The sequence below is a fragment of the Theropithecus gelada genome, chromosome 9 (assembly GCF_003255815.1).
Source record: "Theropithecus gelada isolate Dixy chromosome 9, Tgel_1.0, whole genome shotgun sequence".
In the NCBI taxonomy this organism is placed as follows: domain Eukaryota; kingdom Metazoa; phylum Chordata; class Mammalia; order Primates; family Cercopithecidae; genus Theropithecus; species Theropithecus gelada.
This window is the reverse complement of record NC_037677.1, coordinates 118,869,659-118,889,190: the sequence shown is the minus strand read 5'-3', so window position 1 is coordinate 118,889,190 and position 19,532 is coordinate 118,869,659. Positions and strand designations below refer to the sequence as shown.

Genomic DNA, 19,532 nt, shown 5'->3' with positions numbered 1-19,532 from the left:
CAATCTGATTCTAATGTAAATATGTGAAAATCCGAAGGACCAAGAATGACCAAGGTAATCTTGGAGAAGAACAAAATTGGTGGATGTCTTATTCCATCTCAAGATTTATAATGAAACAGTAATTAAGAAAGTGTAGTATTGGTTCAAGGATAGACAGGACTAATGGCACAGAATAGAGATACTAAAAATGATGTATATGTCATACATATAGTTGTATGACACTAACACTTATAGCATGTAGAATATGTTGTGACAAAGGTGACACTGCAGAGCAGTGAGCAAAGCATGGCCTTTCCAGTAAATGGTGCTGGATCAATTGTGCATCCTTATAAAATGAAGGACCATGACCATGGCCCGTCCCTCCCACTATACTTAAAAAAATACTTCTGGATGGACTCTAGATCTAACTGCAAGGTAAAACAATGGAGCTTCTAGAAGAAAAAAGGAGAATATCCACATGGCACTGGAATAGGCAAAGATTCTTAAATAGCACTAACTATAGGCCAGGCATGGTGGCTCCAGCCTGTAATCCCAGTACTTTGGGAGGCTGAGGCGGGCAGATCACAAGGTCAGGAGTTCGAGACCAGCCTGACCAACATGGTGAAACCCCATCTCTACTAAAAATACAAAAATTAGCCAGGTGTGGTGGCATGTGCCTGTAATCCCAGCTACTCAGGAGGCTGAGGGAGCAGAATCATTTGAACCCAGGAGGCAGAGGTGGCAGTCAACTGAGATCGCACCATTACACTCCAGCTTGGGTGACAGAGTGAGACTCCATCTCAAGAAGAAAAAAACAAAAAAAAAAAAAAAAAAAAAAAAAAAAACAGAAATAGCACCAACTATAAAAGAAAGGCTTGATAGATTGGACTGCCTTAAAATGTAAAATTTTGTTCATCAAAAGAGCATTATGAGGCCAGGCACAGTGCCTCATGCCTGTAATCCCAGCACTTTGGGAGGCCAAGTCAGGCAGATCACCTGAGATCAGGAGTTTGAGACCAGCCTGGCCAACATGGTGAAATCCCATCTCTACTAAAAATATAAAAGATTAGCCAGGTGTGGTACCACATGCCTGTAATCCCAGTTACTCAGGAGGCTGAGGCAGGAGAATCATTTGAAACCGAGAGGCAGAGTTTACAGTGAGCCAAGATCACATCACTGCACTCCAGCCTGGGCAACAGAGTGAGACTCTGTCTCAACAGCAACAAAAGGCCACTATGAAAGTGAGAAAGCCAGCCACAGAGAGAAGGAATTTGGAATTCATATATCCAACAAGGACATGGACCACCATGTAGCAGAACATAGAAAAGAACATGACCACCTAATAGAAAAGATGGAGTAAGGACTTGGACAGGCACCTCACTAAAGAAGATACCCAATGGCTAACAAATATATAAAGAAATGCTCAGCCTCATTAGCAGGGGAACGTAAATTAAAAGGGAATAGGCCAATTAGTTCCACTAGAAAAGTGAAAGACCAGCCGGAAGTGGTGGCTCACGCCTGTAATCCCAGCACTTTGGGAGGCTGAGGCGGGTGGATCACCTAAGGTTGGGAGTTCGAGACCAGCCTGGCCAACATAGTGAAACCCCATCTCTACTAAAAATACAAAATTAGCTGGGTGTGGTGGCGCATGCCTATAGTCCCAGCTACTCGGGAGGCTGAGGCAGGAGAATTGCTTGAACCTGGGAGGTGGAGGTTGCAGTGAGCTGAGACTATGCCACTGCACTCCAGCCTGGGAGACAGAGCGAGACTGTCTCAAAAAAAAAAAAAGAAAGAAAGAAAGAAAAAAAGAAAAGAAAAAGAAAAGTGAAAGACCGAAGATACCTAGTGTTGGCAAGGATATGGAAAAACCAGAATTCTCATGCGCTGCTGATTAGGGAATAAATTAGCACAGCCACTTTGCAAACTGTTTGGCAGCATTTACTAAAGTTGAATCTATTCATACCCTATGACATAGTAATTCTATTCCTAGGTTTTTACCCAATAGAAGCACATAATTATGTGTACCACAAGACATGTACGTGGTTGTATATAGCAATACTATTCCTAGTGGCTGAACATGTCCACGAACATCTGAATAAATTGTGGTATAATCATATAATGAAATTTCCTATGAGGATAAACAAGTTATTGTGACATGCAGCCACGTGGATGAATTTTACAGATACGCTATTGCGTGAAAGAAGACCGACATTTAAAAGTGTATGCTGCAGAATTCTATTTATACAAAGTTCAAGAAAAGGGAAAATGTATCAGCAGTAAAAGAGGTCAGGATACTGTTTACTTTTGGTGGAAGAGGTAGGGACTGAGATAAGGGCTTTAAAGACTGGCCATATCCCCCATTCTGGTCTGGGTGCTGGTTACCCAGGTGTGTTCATTTTGTGGAAATTCACTGAGCTCTTCATTTAAGGTTCACGCACTTTTCTGCATTTTATGCCTTGATTTTAAAATGTTCTTTTAAAAAGTTGAAAATGTGCCTGCTTCTGCCCTTTCTCCGATTACAAGTTTTTACAGCTTTCCTGAACTTCTCAGACTACCAAGTGGAATGAAATGATGACTTTTCCTTCATGGATGAAGGCAACAGTTTTGCTTATATTTTTTATTTTTCCTACAAGGAGATGTTAAATTTCATTCTGGACAGCCTATTTGTTTTTCTAAACTAGCTACTGCCAGGAAAACAGGCTGCAGAATGTAGAGGGATATGTGTGTGTGTGTGTGTGTGTGTGTGTGTGTATGCTTTAGGTGTGCGTAATTGTGATGCATTTATGTGCATATAGGTGTGCATTTGCATGTGTTTGCAAGACACACACATGACCGTGCGTGTGTGTTTATATTTCCTTCTTACATTGATATTCTTGGATAGCAACAAAAATAAACGAAGTCGTTTCTAAACATCTGGCTAGGCAAAGAAACGGCCCCTTCAATATTATGTCCATGTCTGAGGCACATAGCACATGTTCAAAAAATATTTGTTGAATGAATGAAAGAATGAAAGAAAATTAATGAACAAAAGAAAATGGGAGAGTAGAAATGGCTTGGACGTATGTCTTTAATTTTGGGTATAGTTGTTGCTGGAGAAGTCAATTATTCAACTACGTTCCCTCCTAGCCTGTCTTCCGGACACTGCTGAGACAGACGAGGAAAGGGCGTCTGACTCATTTTACTCAGTTAATGGCTCTCGACCCTCCTTTCCGGATTCTGGGCCAGCCAAGGCCATGCCCGCAGTTGCCGCTCAGCTTCTTTCCTGGTAGGGTCAAGGGCCGGGTGAGCTAATATTTGTTCAGCTTGTCCCACTACTGACATGTTAGGGAAGTGCAGATCCATGTTGTGAGTTCCCATAATGTCACGGCCTCCACATGTCCTCCTCCCCAGGAAGTAGACTGCTCTGTCATTTAAATGATTTTATCAATATTTGCAATTTTTAAAATTGGGCCAAATAGCTCTCTCTCTTCTCATTTCCGAGTCTGTTTACTGTCTTCCCCAGGGTCTGCTCCTTTGCCTGTTTACTGTCTCCCCTGGGCTCTGCTCCTCTGTCTCACTTTGAAATGCTCCTGGCACATCCCTGTCAGCAACCACTGGAGCTTCCTTGATTAGCTGCTCCCTTTGCCCCTTCGAAGTTTGTAGCTCAACTCCCCTGGTGACGCAATGCTGGCCCAGGCTATCCGTGACTCCCTGCCGTCTCCCTCCACCTCCGCAGGGAGCAGAGGTGCCTCAGGGCAGCCCGAGCCCTCCAGTCACCAGCCCCGCTAGGCCAGCAGCTACAAGGCCCCCCGCACTGTCGCTGGTCAGCCCTGGGGATCGTCGGCAGGGGATGGCAAACACGGATCCAGGGCGCCACCAAGCCTGGCTCCTGCATCCAGGATAGACACCGCTAATCTACTGCGATATTCTTCTTCTCAGAGCCTAGAGAAAAGCTGAGAATCCTTCTTGGGCTAGTGCAGTCAACGGGCACCACCCATCAATAGAAACGGAAATGTGTCTCCTCTCTCTATGGTATCAAGTTGCCACACATGTGGCGTTCTCCGAATTTTCCATCAGCATTTAAGACCCACTTCTCTGAGAAGAACGGAGCTACAAAAAAATGGACCCAGCACGGTGGCTCACGCCTGCAGTCCCAATGCTTTGGGAGGCTGAGGTGGGAGGATCACTTGAGGCCAGGAGTTCAAGACCAGCCTGGCCAACACGGTGAAACTCCGCCCCTACTAAAAATACAAAAATTAGCTGGGTGTGGTGGCACATGCCTGTAGTCCCAGCTACTTGGGAGGCTGAGGCACTAGACTTGCTTGAACCCAGGAGGCAGAGGTTGCAGCGAGCTGAGATTATGCCATTGTACTCCAGCCTGGGTGACAGGGTAAGACCCTGCCTCCAAAAAGAAAAAAAAAAAAACAAATGTACCCAGCACAGTGGCTCATGCCTGTAATCCCAGTGCTTTGGGAGGCCAAGGTAGGAGGACCACTTGAGACCAGGACTTTGAGACCAGCCTATACAACAGAGTGACCCTGTTTCTACAAATAATAATTTTAAAAATTAGTCAATTATGGTGACATGCTCTTGTAGTCCCAGCTACTCAGGAGGCTGAGGCGAGAGGATGGCTTGAACCTAGGAGATTGAGGCTGCAGTGAGCTATGATCACGTCACCGCACTCCAACCTGGATGACAGAGCAAGACCCTGTCTCAAAAAAAAAAAAGAAAAAAAAAAAGAAAAAATGTCTGATGGGGACTCATGGTCCAGCAAGGTGCCAGGCAAGTTGGGGCAAGAGAAAGGATCATAAGCCCTTTGTTGAAGCTGCTTATGGTGTCCCTGGGAGGGGCAGGACATATACATGAACTGAGGGGTTCATCAGGGGCTGGGAAGAGCACCTCTGGTGGGAGGCCCCCATCACGGATAGACAGAGACGAGGCAGAGCAGGCAGGGACTGGGGGAAGCAGGAGCAGTCAGAGCAGACTCCCAGGTGAAGGAGCCCAGGGCTCAGGAGATACATTTGGGAGATGGAGGCTGATGACAAGGACACAACTGCAAGGTGCTACCACTCTGGGGCAGGAGATGAGCCGGGCAGGAGGAGAACCATCTGCAGTGCTAAAAGTGGGCCACAGGGTCCTCCGTGCTGACAGAGTGGGCCTGGACAGTGTGCAGGGGACAGCATCCAAGCCCCACGCTTTCCCATCTTTTCTCCCAGTCTGACGCAAAGCTTACTGGAGAGAGGGGAGGGCCGAGCAGGGAAGGAGGGAGGTTGGGGAAGGGACACAGCAGGCTCTGGCTGTCTGGAGCCACCCCCCCCCCCCGCCCCCCGCCACTCTACATTGAGAGGACTCGGCCCCTGTTGAAAGATTTGTCATCAGTGCTTAGGTCGGGGCAATGACATGATTTGGAAAGAAGCAAATGGTTTCCAACAAAGAAAAGTGTACAGGATCAGGGGGCTTGGGGAAATGCATGGTGATGTGAGCTCTGGTACAAATCAACGTCGATTCGAAAGGAAAATGGAAAAGCCGTGGTGGTCAGAAACACCCGTGTGCCTGCCACTCCGGGGAAGAGCTGTGGCGTCTCTGGCTCAGGAGTGCAAGCGAAGGCCTCGGAAATAGCAACTTTGGCAGGGGGCCCACACCTTGATTCCCTTCTCCTCACTTGCTTCTCCCACATTAAAAACACAGCTCTAATGAATCACCACATTCTAGCTCTTTTCCTATCTCCCAGTGCTAAGACGTTTCCAGTAGGAGAGCTGACCTGGAGCCAAACAGCAGTTCCTCCTGGTGGTGCATGACTCATTGGAAAAAGTGTCTCATAGGCTATTAAAAGAGTGGGGGAGGGCGGGTAAAACATTTGGCTTCAAAGCAAATTATATGGAAACTAAACAAAGTACATGTAATTCCGACACTGAATACTGCTTTCCTCAAATAACAAGACAGAGAAAAAAATGGGCTCTTTAGTTAACGCAATGCACAGATGTTCCAGAAATGAATTAAATGCTTCAAAACAATGCAAATGAAACTCGGCTTAAACAGGTCAATATGTGAATGCGTGTTTATCTGCTAAACTCACACATGCAAAAGAAATGAAGCATCTTTACTTCCTTAAACTCACCTCGTCACGCTTGGAAGCCCTCATTCCTGAGGATGTGGGGACCAGAAACGTAAACCTAACAAGGTAATGCCACCAGTTACTTCCACAGAAAAAAAAAAAATGAGTTTTATTCAACCTAAGAAAGCTGATTTTTTTTCAAACGAAGTTTTAAAGGTCAGGTTAGTGTGGTCATTTTCCTGAACCGAGGAGTACCTTTTGCATCATGCCTATTACTGGACACAACAAGTTCCCAGAAGCATCTGATTATCTCACAGTACAACACCTACATGTTGTTTACTTTTCCAGGTAATTTGGTGGTTTGAAAGCATCCTATAATCTTAGACCCTATTTAAAAAAAAAAAAAAAAAACTGCCCTCTGAATGATGCTATAAAAAATTTTATCACTGATGGTTTTCCCCCGTGATATTATGAGCAGTGTTTGTACATTTCAGTGTTTGTGTATTTCATCAATCAACACTAAGTTATATTACCTCTTAAAAAATGTCATCACGGTTTCATGAGTTGGAATTGCCTGAATCTTGTAGTTTAGTTGCAAGAAGACCCACAAAAGCATTGTTTTCAGAAGACGGAATTCACTAAAGGTAAACAACCTGGCCAAAATAAAAAGATGGAGAAGAAATTTTAGAAATAGCACAAAATCATGCTGCTTGTAAGAAACTGGTTAGAATGAGTTTGGGAATGAGGTGACACCACCTTTGAGTCAGAAGGTAGCCTCAGACACCAAGCAGGTAAACAGCTTACTCAAGGCCACTCAACTGGGAAATGGCGGAGCTACGATTTGACTCTCAGCAGCCTGACACGGGGGCCTGTGTTTTCACCCACGCTCTGTGCCCCTGCAATATCATGATCATTATTTAATGAGCTCTTACTATGTGCCAGGTGTTCCCAAGATGTTCTCTGTAGATTCTTTCATTTAATCCCACACAACCATCCTGCAAAGTTAGGATATAGTCCTTATTTTTATAGATGTAGAAATTGAGATTAACCCTATGTTTATTTAAAATTTCAGTATTTTGTTCATCATGGCATTTTTTGCATCAATTTTTTTTTATAATTTATTTTCATTTATTTTTGTAAATAGTGGCCTTTACCACTATTTTTATTTTTCTTTTTTTTTTTTTATTATACTTTAAGTTCTAGGGTACATGCGCACAATGTGCAGGTTTGTTACACATGTATACATGTGCCATGTTGGTGTGCTGCACCCATTAACTCGTCATTTACATTAGGTATATCTCCTAATGCCATCCCTCCCCCTCCCCCCTCCCCACAATAGGACCCGGTGTGTGATGTTCCCCTTCCTGTGTCCAAGTGATCTCATTGTTCAATTCCCACCTATGAGTGAGAACATGTGGTATTTGGTTTTCTGTTCTTGGATTGTTTGCTGAGAATGATAGTTTCTAGCTGCATCCATGTCCCTACAAAGGACACGAACTCATCCTTTTTTATGGCTGCATAGTATTCCATGGTGTATATGTGCCACATTTTCTTAATCCAGTCTGTCACTTTTAATTCTAATATATTACAGTAAAATATGCTGCATCTTCATGACTAAGTTTTTTTGGTGCTCCCTTAAATTTTGCACCAAGGTGCCTCACTCACTTCACCTGAGTTCTGGCCATGATTGAGGGCTGAAACCTGAATAACTTATCCAAGGTCACACAATTCTGGGCTCAGACCTGGGTACAGGGCAGGTTAGGATCTCAGTTTCTCACCAAACTGGCTGTGGAACCTCCTGTGAGTTGCTTAATTGCCCTGCAGCTGCAATGTCCTCATCGGTGAAAGTGTGATCACAGCAGCTTCTCAGAGGAGAGTGGTGCGGAGCGGATGAGGTGAGTGTACGAGTTTCCTATCACTCCTATGACAAATTGTAACAAACCAAGTGGTTCAAAACAAAACGAATTTATTTTCTCATCATTCTGGAGGTCAGAAGTACCAGACAAGGTAAGATCAAGTTGTCAGCAGGGCTGTGTTTCTTCTAGAGGCTCAAGGGAGAATTGTTTCCTTGCCTTTTCCAGCACCTAGAAGCCACCCATGTTCCTTTGCTTACGGCCCCTTTCTCAGTCTTCAAGTCAGCAGTTCAGCATCTTCAAATCTCTCTATGGTTCTGACTCTTTGGCTTCCCTCTTCACATTTACATGGTCCTTGTGATCACCATGGGCCCACCCAGGTCATCCAGAATAAGCTCCTCATTGTAAAGCCAGCTGACACTATTGACAATAGCAAAGACATGGAATCAACCTACGTGCCCATCAATGGTGGACTGGATAAAGAAACTGGTACATATACACCATAAAATACTATACAGCCATAAAAAAGAACAAAGGCATGTCCTTTGCAGCAACACGGGTAGAGCTGGAGGCCATTATCCTAAGCAAATTGACACAGGAATAGAAAATTAAATGCTGCATGTTCTCACTTATCAGTGGGAGCTTAAACATTGAGTGTACATGGACACCATTAAGGGAACAATAGACACAGGGCCTACTTGACGGTGGGGGGTAGGAAGAGGGTGAGGATTGAAAAACTATGTATAGGGTTGTATAGTTTTGTTCTTGAATTGCTACAGAGAAATATCTGGGACTGGGTAATTGTAAAGAAAAGAGGTTTACTTGTCTCACAGTTCCACGGGCTGTACAGGAAGCATGATGCTGGCATCTGCTTGGCTTCTGGAGAGGCCTCAGGAAACTTACATTCTTGGCAGAAGATAAAGGAGGAGGAGGATTTCACACAGCCAGAGCAAGAGCAGGAGGTGCCACATACTTTTAAATGACCAGATCTCAAGAGAACTCACTCACTATCAGGAGAACAGCACCAAGAGGATGGTGCTAAGCCGTTAGTGAGAAATCCACCCCCAGGATCCAATCACCTCTCACTAGGCCCCATCTCCAACACTGGGGATTACAATTCAACATGAGATTTGGTGGGGACACACATCCAAACTATATCAAGGATATTATACTGATCACCTGGGTGACAAAATTATCTGTACACCAAATCCCTGTGATACGCAATTTACTCATGTAACAACCTGCACATGTACCCCTGAACCTAGAATAAAAGTTGGAAAGAAAGAAAAGAATTAGCTGATTAGTGACCTTAGTTCCATCTGCAGCCTTAGTTTCCTTTGCCATGCAACCTAACATATTCACAGGTTCCAGCGAGTGGGATGTGGACATCTGTAGGGCCATCATTCTACTGACTGCACACACATACATAAGTACAGTGCCTGGCGCATCATGGCATGCTCAGCGGATGGAAGCTCTTATGGATACGTGGCAGAGTCAGGTCCTAGCTGCAGAGCCCGTGCAGTACCTGCTGCAGCATGAGGCCTCTCTTCCATAAACAAGCATTGCCAAAGAATAGCTGCTACCCGGTAATGACAGCTCTGTAAGTACGGCTGTTTCCCAGCCCCCTTCTCTAGCAGCCTCTGATGGTTATCTATGGAGCCATTTCAACATTTCTTAAACCCGTTGACATTTTCAGTCTCTGACCATGGACATAGCACCCTGGCCTTAAAATACATCACCACTTCCACACCCAACCACTGTATGTGGTTATGGTGGGTGGCACAAAAGACAAATCGTGACTCTGAAGGACAATGAAAATGTCACCCACCTCTCATGCTATTTCTGAACACAGTAAAACTGTCTCTTTCCTCTCCTTTGGTTTTCAGGCCACCTACAAATGCATGGACTTTCACTCTGGCCAGACAGGACCAAGTTTGTCACCATCTGGGCAAATCATCGTGAGGCCAGAAAGGGAGACTCTCTTCAGAGCCACTTGGTATGATGTCCCTGTGAAGAACTTTGTCAGCTGGGCTGGCAAAGTGGTATGACTTCCAGGGTAGACTCCACACCTGAGGTCCTCAAGCCCAGAAGGTCCTTTGAGGTCTTACTAAAGAGGGGCTAGCAGCAACACTGGGAAGTCCTTGGGAGCTCCCCGAATCAGAATCCTGGTTCTATTATTTATGAAGGATAATTATTAAAGTCAATTCCTCTGTCTTTAGGTCAATATCAGACCTGAAAGTACTTGTTTGTGCAACAGATAACCACACCAGAGACATTCATACACCTTTTCATTTACCTAAGAGCTCCGATGGCCTCAATCAAGACAGAACCCACAGGGACTTGAACCTCCCTCTACGGGCTGTACCATGTGTGTTTAATGCAGCCATTGGAATGTAAATGGTATTTGTTCTTTAGGGGAAAAAATGCTTTTCATAAGACACTGTCCTCTATTTTTTACTGAGAAAATTATATATCAACAATAAAAGCCCTCTTTTGCATGTAGACCATACAGAAAATCATGACCATGTGAGTAAGATATGAACAAGGATGCCCACTGCTACATCGCTTGTCACAGCAAACAAACAAAACAAAACAAAAGGCCATTAGGAAGGGAGTGAAAAGAGATCATTGTGCATTCATTCAATAGAACCCTGTACAATTAAAATTTTAAATGCTAATTAGATATGTAAATATCAACATGGAGAGAACACAGCACACAATGTCCGCGAATAAGTTGCAGAACGTTACAATCACGATGAGAACATGTATTTCAAGTTTAAATCTTTTAAAGCAATATTATTTATGGGGTAAGAGTAAAATCACATAGATTAAATCTGCACGAGTTCCTAACAGTGGTTTGTCTTTAGGAGGGAAGGAGGCAGAAAGTGAGGAAAGGAATGGGACTGGGAGGGGAACATAGGTGACTTCTGCTTCATTGGAAATGTTTCATTTTTCAATTTCAGACAAAATATTAATATTCGTTCATTTGGGGAGATGAGTACAACTGTGTTTTGTATTATCATTCTACCTTTATACTTTAACAGTAAAAATAACATCAATATTCTTATTGTTCTTGACCATCAATAAGGAAAAAGAAGGCCTCATGCAGAGCACATCAGTGGGCTGGTAATGACCACAGGCTTTAGGCCACTCAGACGTGGGTTCAAATCCCAACTCTCATGTTGCATGAGGAGACCTTCAGCTGATTCCGTCATTTCCTATCATCTCTATTCCACAGGCAGGAAACGCCAATAACAGTATCCACCTCATTAGGCTGCTGTAGGAATCAGTCTGGATAGTCCACTTAGAGTATTTTGCATACAACTAGTGCTTAATAATTGGTGGGTATTGTTAGTATTAACTAAAGAAGCATTGGATTCAAGAACTATCATATTTGAGATGGGTGCCCAGGGTGTCCCAGACACCCTTGGGAAACTTGTCCCATGCTAGAGGGCAAGCCGTGGGACAGATGCAACAAGGAGGACATGCGTAGCTCTTATTAGGGAACTCCTGAGACCTCGAGACTTCTCGGGTTATAGGCAGGAAGTCAGGGAGAACTGGAAACACAGGGATGCAGTGCCCCTGGTTGCAAGGTAGTCTTTTGTTGAGATGGGAGCTGGACAGTGCTCTGAGATCTCCATCCTCCTAAGTCCGTGAGGAGCTTGGCTTCCAGAAAAACAGAAGTTGGAAGGAAAGTTTCTTAGAGTTAATAGAAACAGGGTAACCCAGTAGTGACCTCTAAAAAATTAACTGAAAACCAAATGCCAGGGAAATAAATTAAAACCAGAGGCTCAGGAGGTCAGGAAAACTGTTGCATATTTTACCCCAGGTGGTTTACAAAATGGAAAGCAAAACCTGAAAGAAGTTGAGCTTGAGGGACTTCAGATGGAGACAGCTGAATGGCCCAGAAGCTGCAGCATCTGATAAGAAATGGATGTTGTTCCAAACACCTGTGATCACAAAGAGGGGACTGGACCCACAGCTGGAGGACCAGATAAGTCAGGCCAAGGGCCACTCCACCCCTGACCTTGGAGTCTGCATTTCCACACATCTCATTCTGGGACCACGTGGCTCCTTGGGACCACTCGGTTCTCGCTATGTCTTTTTAGTTGCTGGTAGCTTTGGCCTCCATGACCAATGATGAGGGGTGCAGCACACAGGGCAAGACGTGGACTTTGGAGCCAGTGGAGGTCCTGTCCTGCCCATCATTAGCCCTCTTATTTCAGGGATGATAACTATGCCTACCACATGGGATGGTGGGGATAGAAAGGGACAATGCACGTAGCACCCAGCACACACCAGAATGTTTTCTCGAGAAAGGTGCCTTCTGAAACAGCTGTGGGCCACGGTGCCAAATCCACCAGCCAGCAGTCTGAAACTCACAAGCACCCTAATATGAGAAGCCCTAGCTGGTGAAACTTCTAACAAGCCCCCTCTTCCTGAACCCTGTCTCCCACCTCTGTCAAGCTTTAACGCAGGCAGCCACTGGAGATCAACCTCAGAAGATGTGAGCAGAGGCTGGGGAGTGTTCAGCCTGGGCACGTGGCTGATGACAAGCCCGAAGCCACACAGGGCTCTTCTCCCCTTCAGTGATAGCCCTGGACTGTCTGTGCAGACAGCTCCTGGGGAGGGGCCGGAGGAGCAGGACCCATTTTCCACATCAGTCATGTCTGCCAAGCTGGTGAGTCTAGACACTTGACACGTAATGCTCTTGACCTCTTTTCCTGCCCCGCATACGTTTGTCAGGCTTATCCCACCACTAACCTTCTGGTTGTGGTCAGACACTTTTTTCTCCTTTCTTGGTTAATGCTGCCAGGGTGTGACAGCTCAGCCTTTCCAAGGGAGGGACAATGTTATGAAAAGTCTAAGGGATGCCATGTTTATCTTTTCTTCAACAATTGCGCAACCTTTGCTCGCTGGGCAGTGGGGCAGCACCTAAGCAGGGAAAAGCCGAGAACACCACGGAATGACGTTAGGAGTGAGCCAGTGCCCTGGGCTGGCATGAGACTGGGACTCCTGGAGGCTTCCTAGAGAATATGGTCTCCTTCCCTCTGTCCCAGATCTGGTCTACCTGCCTCACATCTCCATAAATGTGAGGGCATTGCACACGACGTAGCCAATTCAGATCAACAGTAGAATAAATCTTTCCAAATCTAATTTCTGAAATCAGAACACTTTCCACACATAAACATGAGTAAACACTCATTTTCTAATATTCTACTAGGATTTTAAGCAGAATTGAGTTTTCACTTTTGAAATTTACTCAAAGGTAATAAAATTTTGGTAACTTGGAAGTGGGTACCAAGATCCTTTTAAATAGAGTCCTAAAGAGATATGACAACTAATGGTCCTAAACAGCATTGAAGAAAGAAAAAATGTTATAAAAGGCAATATTGGGCAAATGACATTAAAGTATTACATCGATGTAAATTTCTTGAAGTTGATAACTGCACTATAGTTATATTTTTCAAAAATTATTTTTCTTAGGAAATAAACACTGAAGCATGTGGAGTAAAGGAACTTAACAAATGCAACTTACCCCCAAATATTAATAGTTCAGAAAAAACAAGTGTATATGTAGATACACATAGAGATGCAGATGATATAGCAAGCAAGGCAGAAATTGAACTCTATGGTGATTGGCAGTACCGAGTGTAACTACATATTCTATGCATTATTGTGTATATATTCCATGTATATATTTTATGCATAGAATAGAATATATATTCTATGCATTATAGTCTATGTTCTATGCATTATATATTGTATATATTCTATGCATTATTCTTGCAACTTTTAAGTTTGAAATTATTTTCAAATAAAAATGTTTAAGAGACTAATACAAAATAGAAAGTTCTTTTGACTTAGTAACTTCACTTCTAGGAATTTAATGTGGGAAAAGAATCTGAGATAAAGACAAATGTTGAAGGATGTTCACCAGTGTGCTATTTACATTGGTAAAACATTGGAAATAACCTAAAAAGCCCGGCATTGGGAAACATCTCCATGAATTTCTGTAAGGGAGAAGGAGCCTGGCAGGGGACAGGCATTTCAGGCAGGAGGATGGGCATGAACCAAGGCCTGGTATGGGGAGGTGTTCAGCAGGGAAGTTTCAGGAGGGGGGCCCGTGGCTGCACTTAAGCTGTGTGAGTTGAAGAAGCCAGGTCACCAGAGGCAAAGGCTGTTGTCTAGAGATGCGATTAGAAGGGGGTCCAGACCAGAAGCAAGGCAGTTAGAGGTCACCTTGGTCCAAAATAAGAGACATTGGACCTCCAATCTTGGGCTGGGGCTGCTACCCGTGGAGAGAGGCCCATAGCACTGGTTTTGATTTGGAAGTAGAAATGACCTCAAGGTTGGGGTGTGGTCAAAGTGGCATCCAGGACTATCAAGGCTCTAGCTTGATTCGCTAGCCAGATGGTGGAGGAACACTGGGGGCAGGGTTGGGGTGCAGGAAAGGGCAGGGGCACCGAGAAATGGGTTTTAATCTTAATTGTCGGAGAGGTCAAGCAGGTGGTCAGATACGTGGGTGTAGAGTTATTCAGCAGAGGAGTCAGCGCTGGAGATGTAAACTGATTTCAGGTGAGAGATTTTATTTTCTATAATGAATGTGCATTAATGTTGTCAGGATTTTTTCCTAAAAATTACTTGGGTTGTTAAGTCTTCCATTTTTTGCACCCAGGCAAAAATACCTGAAACAGCAGGTACTGAGAGGGTCTGTACCCACAAGAAGGAGCGTGAAGGGAGCCCTTTCCCCAGCCCCACACACAGCACCCTGAGTTCCAGCCCCAGCCAAGGCCCAGCTGTCCAGGAGGGCAGGAAGCTTAAGGAGTGGGTGCAGCCTCCCCCAGAGCACCTCCCTCCCCAGGCCGGCCCCTACTTTCTCCCATCCTCCCGTCAGGGGCCGCACCCTGGAAGCCAGCTCTGACCTGGGGGACTTCAGCACTTTGTGGAGCAGGTCCTGCGGGATTTTGCGGAGGTGGATCTGCATCCCCACTAGAGGAACCAAGTTCATTTCCAGCCACTTCTCGCAGGCGGTGGTGAGCTGCTCTTCCTTGTACTAAGACAAGAAAAACCAGTTGATGAAGGAAGTCCTGAGCTCTTGGCGCCCCCTACTGGCCTGCGACGACACTACATGTGTGCTCAGAAGGAGGGTCTCTGCAAATGTGCTCAAACCTTTTCTACAAAATAGCTGGAAACCATCATTCTCAGCAAACTATCACAAGAACAGAAAACCAAACACCGCATGTTCTCACTCATAGGTGGGAACTGAATAATGAGATCACTTGGACACAGGAAGGGGAACATCACACACCGGGGCCTGTTGGAGGGTGGGGGGAGGGGAGAGGGATAGCATTAGGAGATACACCTAATGTAAATCACGAGTTAACGGGTGCAGCACACCAACATGGCACATGTATACATGTGTAACAAACCTGCGCGTTGTGCACATGTACACTAGAACTTAGAGCATAATAAAAGAAAAAAGAAAAGGCCGGGCGCCGTGGCTCATGTCTGTAATCCCAGCACTTTGGGAGGCCGAGGCGAGCAGATCACGAGGTCAGGCGATTGAGACCATCCTGGCTAACACGGTGAAACCCTGTCTCTACTAAAAATAAAAAAATTAGCCGGGTGTTGTGGCAGGTGCCTGTAGTCCCAGCTACTCGGGAGGCTGAGGCCGGAGAATGGCGTAAACCTGGGAGGGAGAGCTTGCAGTGAGCCGAGATCGCGCCACTGCACTCCAGCCTGGGCAACAGAGCGAGACTCTGTCTCAAAAATAAAATAAAATAAAATAAAAAAGAAAAAATACATGAATTACAGCGTATACCTTTTCTAAGTGTTTTCTATGCTTGAGGCGCTGCCCTCAGTTGATTTAAATCAATCCTCATTGAAAACTTATGACATAGGATTACTGTTATCCCTATGTCACTGGTGGAGAAACTAATGCTCCCAGTTTCCTGCTCTTGCCTGTGGTCACACAACTTGTAAGTGGCAGAGCCGGATGCAAACGCAGGCAGCCTGACCATAGGCCTTGCCACTGGCTCAAGTCAGTGGCCGATCATGGAGGGCCCAAGGGGTGTTCCCCGCGGGAGTTCTGAGGCTATGATGCGAACACATCCAAAAAGCAAGAATTAAAGGGCAGTGAAAGTGGAAAAGGCTTCCCAGAGCCAGGGACCTTGAGAGAGTTTTAGTACATCTCAAATAGCTTCAGGGCCTGGGGTCCTTCTGCAGCCCAAGCATTGCTGAGAAATGCTGACCAGGATGCAGATGCCACCACAAGTGGCCTTGGAATTACCACTGGGGCAAAGGGGAGGACGCGACGATAGGAGAACTGTGGCCTGCTGACTGGTATCCCCCCAGGTCACTGGTGGCCATATAGAGAGAGCTGGAGTCAGGAGTCCTGGGGTTCGACCCAGCTGGTTCCCCTGGGCGGGTTGCTGCCCTCCTTGGCTCTGTTTTCTCCTCTGACAATGAGGTTGGATTCTATCATTTATTCCTAACCCTGACACACTGATTAGATCCAGGTGAGTCCAGACCTCGCGACTCCAGCAAGAATGTCCTGGAAGCTCTTCTGCTGTTTCAGTGAGAAAGGCTATGCTGCTTCTTCCCCCATCTAAGATTAAAGTCTTTCTTTTTTTTGGTGTTAAAACATCCTTTTAAAAATAAAATGATGTTTTTTAAAAAAATATGTTCATGTGGCAAAATAAAATATTTGGTGACTTCAAATCAATATTCTGGGGGGAAGTAGGCCTGGTGGGTAAAATCCCAGCATGTGGGCTGCTCCTGAAGCCCCCTCAAGGGGCGATGTGCCCTGTCTGGGTTGTTCTCACCTTGCAGCCGGCCTCATAGAAGTTCTTGATGGTGCTTGGCATGAGTCTGGTTATCATCACATCCACGCACCTGGAGAGAGAGAACTGCAGTTTCTGGAGGAACCCCACACTGCTTTTGGAGAAGCGGGAAGTCCCAGAGGTTCTTATTCAACTCCAGGGCAGCAGCAGACTTTTGCACGGAAGGGAGCCTCACTTTAGGGATATGGACATTTGGCCAGAGGATAAGACCAACATGGCTTGTTAGAAATAGCTCTGGGCCTGGGAGATGAGCCCAGAGATCAAATCCTTCAAGAGAAAACAAAGTAACCCTATAGCAGGGAACAAACATTATTGCTCAAAGCTGAAGTGCCACCAGGTGCTGAGTTGAGGTTTGATTTTAGCCAACACAGCCATCTGGTCATCCCCCTACCTGAGGATTGTCTTCCTGTACAGACCCTTATGGTGTCACCAGAGGGGCCTCAAGTCCCATTCCTCTCTGCCCACAAATGGAATCAAAGAGCAGCTTTCAGATGAAGGTCTCTGTGAGCTCATGACTAGGACCCGTTGATTTGGCTCACCCACCCATGAAGGATCTAGTCACTGAGCACGTACCGTGTGCTAGGCACCCAGAGAGGTCCTTGGTGTGCAAAGAACAAAATTGATGGGCCATTGAGGTGACATGTTAAGTCAACTTTCAAACAGATAACCACATTTGACAGTCATGCTAAGGATTAAAAAGTTAAAGAACAAGGTGTGATGGGAAGGCAGAAAATGGAGACTTCAGCCTAGTGTGGTTAAATCCGAAAAGTGACCGGAAGTCAGAAGAGAGGCACTTAAAACCTGAAAGAGGAGGACAAAGAATTGGCCAGGCCAGGGATTGGAAGGCCAGCATTGCAAGAAAAGGAAACAGCATGTGCAAAGGCCCTGGGGCAGGAGCAGTTGTCACACTTTGAGGGAATGTCGGGGCTGGCATAGCTGCAGTGCTGTGAGTTTAACACTGCTCCACACTGTCCCTCTTTGACTACTGTAATTCGTCTGGGCTCAGCTCCAGCATCACCTCCTCTTGGAAGTCTCACTGATTGCTCCTCTCCACATACTCCTTTAGCTTTGATTTCCATGACTCCCTTCTTCTACCTGGTTCCTTGCCTTCCTCCTAGAAGGGCATGAGCCGGGGTGGATGGAGTATGGTAGATGTGCTATGTGGCAGGTAGGGTCACAGACATTTCAGTGACTGAACTTTCACAGCTAATATTAACCTCTCTGCAGCAAAATTGCCTTGAAGCATGTTCACTTCATCGAGTAGGGCACCGCAGAGTAGCCACTGGGATCTCATACTGAAGCACAACCTTGAACTCATTATGACTCAGTGGTTGTCCTAAACTCAGTTGAGATACACACTGCTCATGGGAAGAGGCCTAAAGGACATCCAGTACCTCTTGCACTTATTCTAAAATGTATCCCTCCATAAGGCCAGACCAGAAGGCAGCTGGGGTCTCATTGCCCCCAACAACCACATCCCTGAAGTAGCTTTTACTGAGTTGCATTTTGGCGTGCTGCTTTTGCCAACATCAAGGAAAAAAAACATTATAAGATTTATTGTTGCATTTACTCTACAGATATTGTTGAGGACATTGATCACTAGGTTGCTCGGGGTCATCTGCTGAAGACATCCACCATTTTAATACTAATAGTAGCTGTACTTCTCCCAAGTGAATTGCTTTTTAAACTTTTGTCTAGTTTTTATCTAATATCACTGATCAAGTTTCCCTTTTTATCTGCCACTAGCAAGTTCAGAGCTAAATGTATGGCCCATTTTAGGAAGAGTGTGGGTTATTACAGTTAGTATACAATGGTAGACTCTCCGTCTTTTTCTTCCTCCTTAAACAAACAAACAAACAAACAATTTGGTGTTCTGTGGCTTCTTCATTTCATGTATTCATGGGAGTCACTCAAAGCCTTTACTAGAACAAGGTAAGAAATGATAAATGAATAAATAATCTGGTCATGGCCAAGGCACTCTACCTCCTTGTATGCTAGGATCGGCCCTTCAGACAGGGAGACTGACTCTACCCATTAGGAGGTGTCCTGAGTACTGGGGAAACCTGTGCTAAGTAAACATGAGGTGCTGCTGTCATCTCCTGGGCATTTTGCCTTCTAAGACTGCTGAGTCCTGTCAATCCTGTATCTTGGCTGTCTCTTGAGCATGCCCCTCCTCTCGTTCCCACTTCCCCTGCCTATTTCAGACCCTCCTGGTCTCTCGGCTGAGCCTCTGCATAGCCTCTCAACAGCCAGCCTCCCTGCCCTGCAGCCTCCCACATATCTACCACATCCTTCACACAGGAGGGGCTCAGCCTAAAGCACAGAGGCTCTGCCACTCTCCCCTCCCAAGCCCAGGCTCCCCGCTCTGCTGACTGAACCAAGACCTGCTCATGTGGCTACAAGATCCTGCATGACCTGGGCTCATCCAAACCTCCGGCCATTGCAACTGCACTGGGTCTCAGTGGCCAGGCTCATCCCAGTTTAATGCTGCTCCGCCCTGTCCCCTCTCTCTCCCCCATTGACTGCCGTAATTCTTCCAAGCTCAGGTCCAGCACCACCTCCTCCTGGAAGTCACCCTGATTGCTCCTCCCCACATACTGCCTTAGTTTTGATTTCCATGCCTTCCTTCTTCTACCTGGTTCCTTACCTCCCTCCACCTCCCAACAGACTGCCGGGAAGCAACCCTCCCCATCCACATCCATCCTGAGTGCCAGCTCTGTGCTGACCTGTGCTGCTGGTTCTGGAAATGCCAGCAGGGACAGATAGAGGCCCTTTCCTCCTGGAGCTCATGGCCTCACCGGTCAGCACAGGGGGAAGCCC

The 19,532-nt window shown here is 45.7% G+C and overlaps 1 protein-coding gene across 2 annotated transcripts in view; it reads right to left on the bottom strand.

The window, feature by feature from the left end:
• The window catches only part of BTBD16 (BTB domain containing 16), a 68,198-nt gene that overhangs the window by 24,203 nt on the left and 24,463 nt on the right, over nucleotides 1-19,532 (bottom strand). For both annotated transcript variants that reach the window (XM_025397195.1, XM_025397196.1), the window contains exons 8-10: nucleotides 16,695-16,764; nucleotides 14,793-14,923; nucleotides 6,547-6,666 (exon numbers count right to left, since the gene is read on the bottom strand). In XM_025397195.1, the coding sequence (XP_025252980.1) occupies nucleotides 6,547-6,666; nucleotides 14,793-14,923; nucleotides 16,695-16,764 (321 nt within the window). The remainder of the gene's footprint in view (nucleotides 1-6,546; nucleotides 6,667-14,792; nucleotides 14,924-16,694; nucleotides 16,765-19,532) is intronic.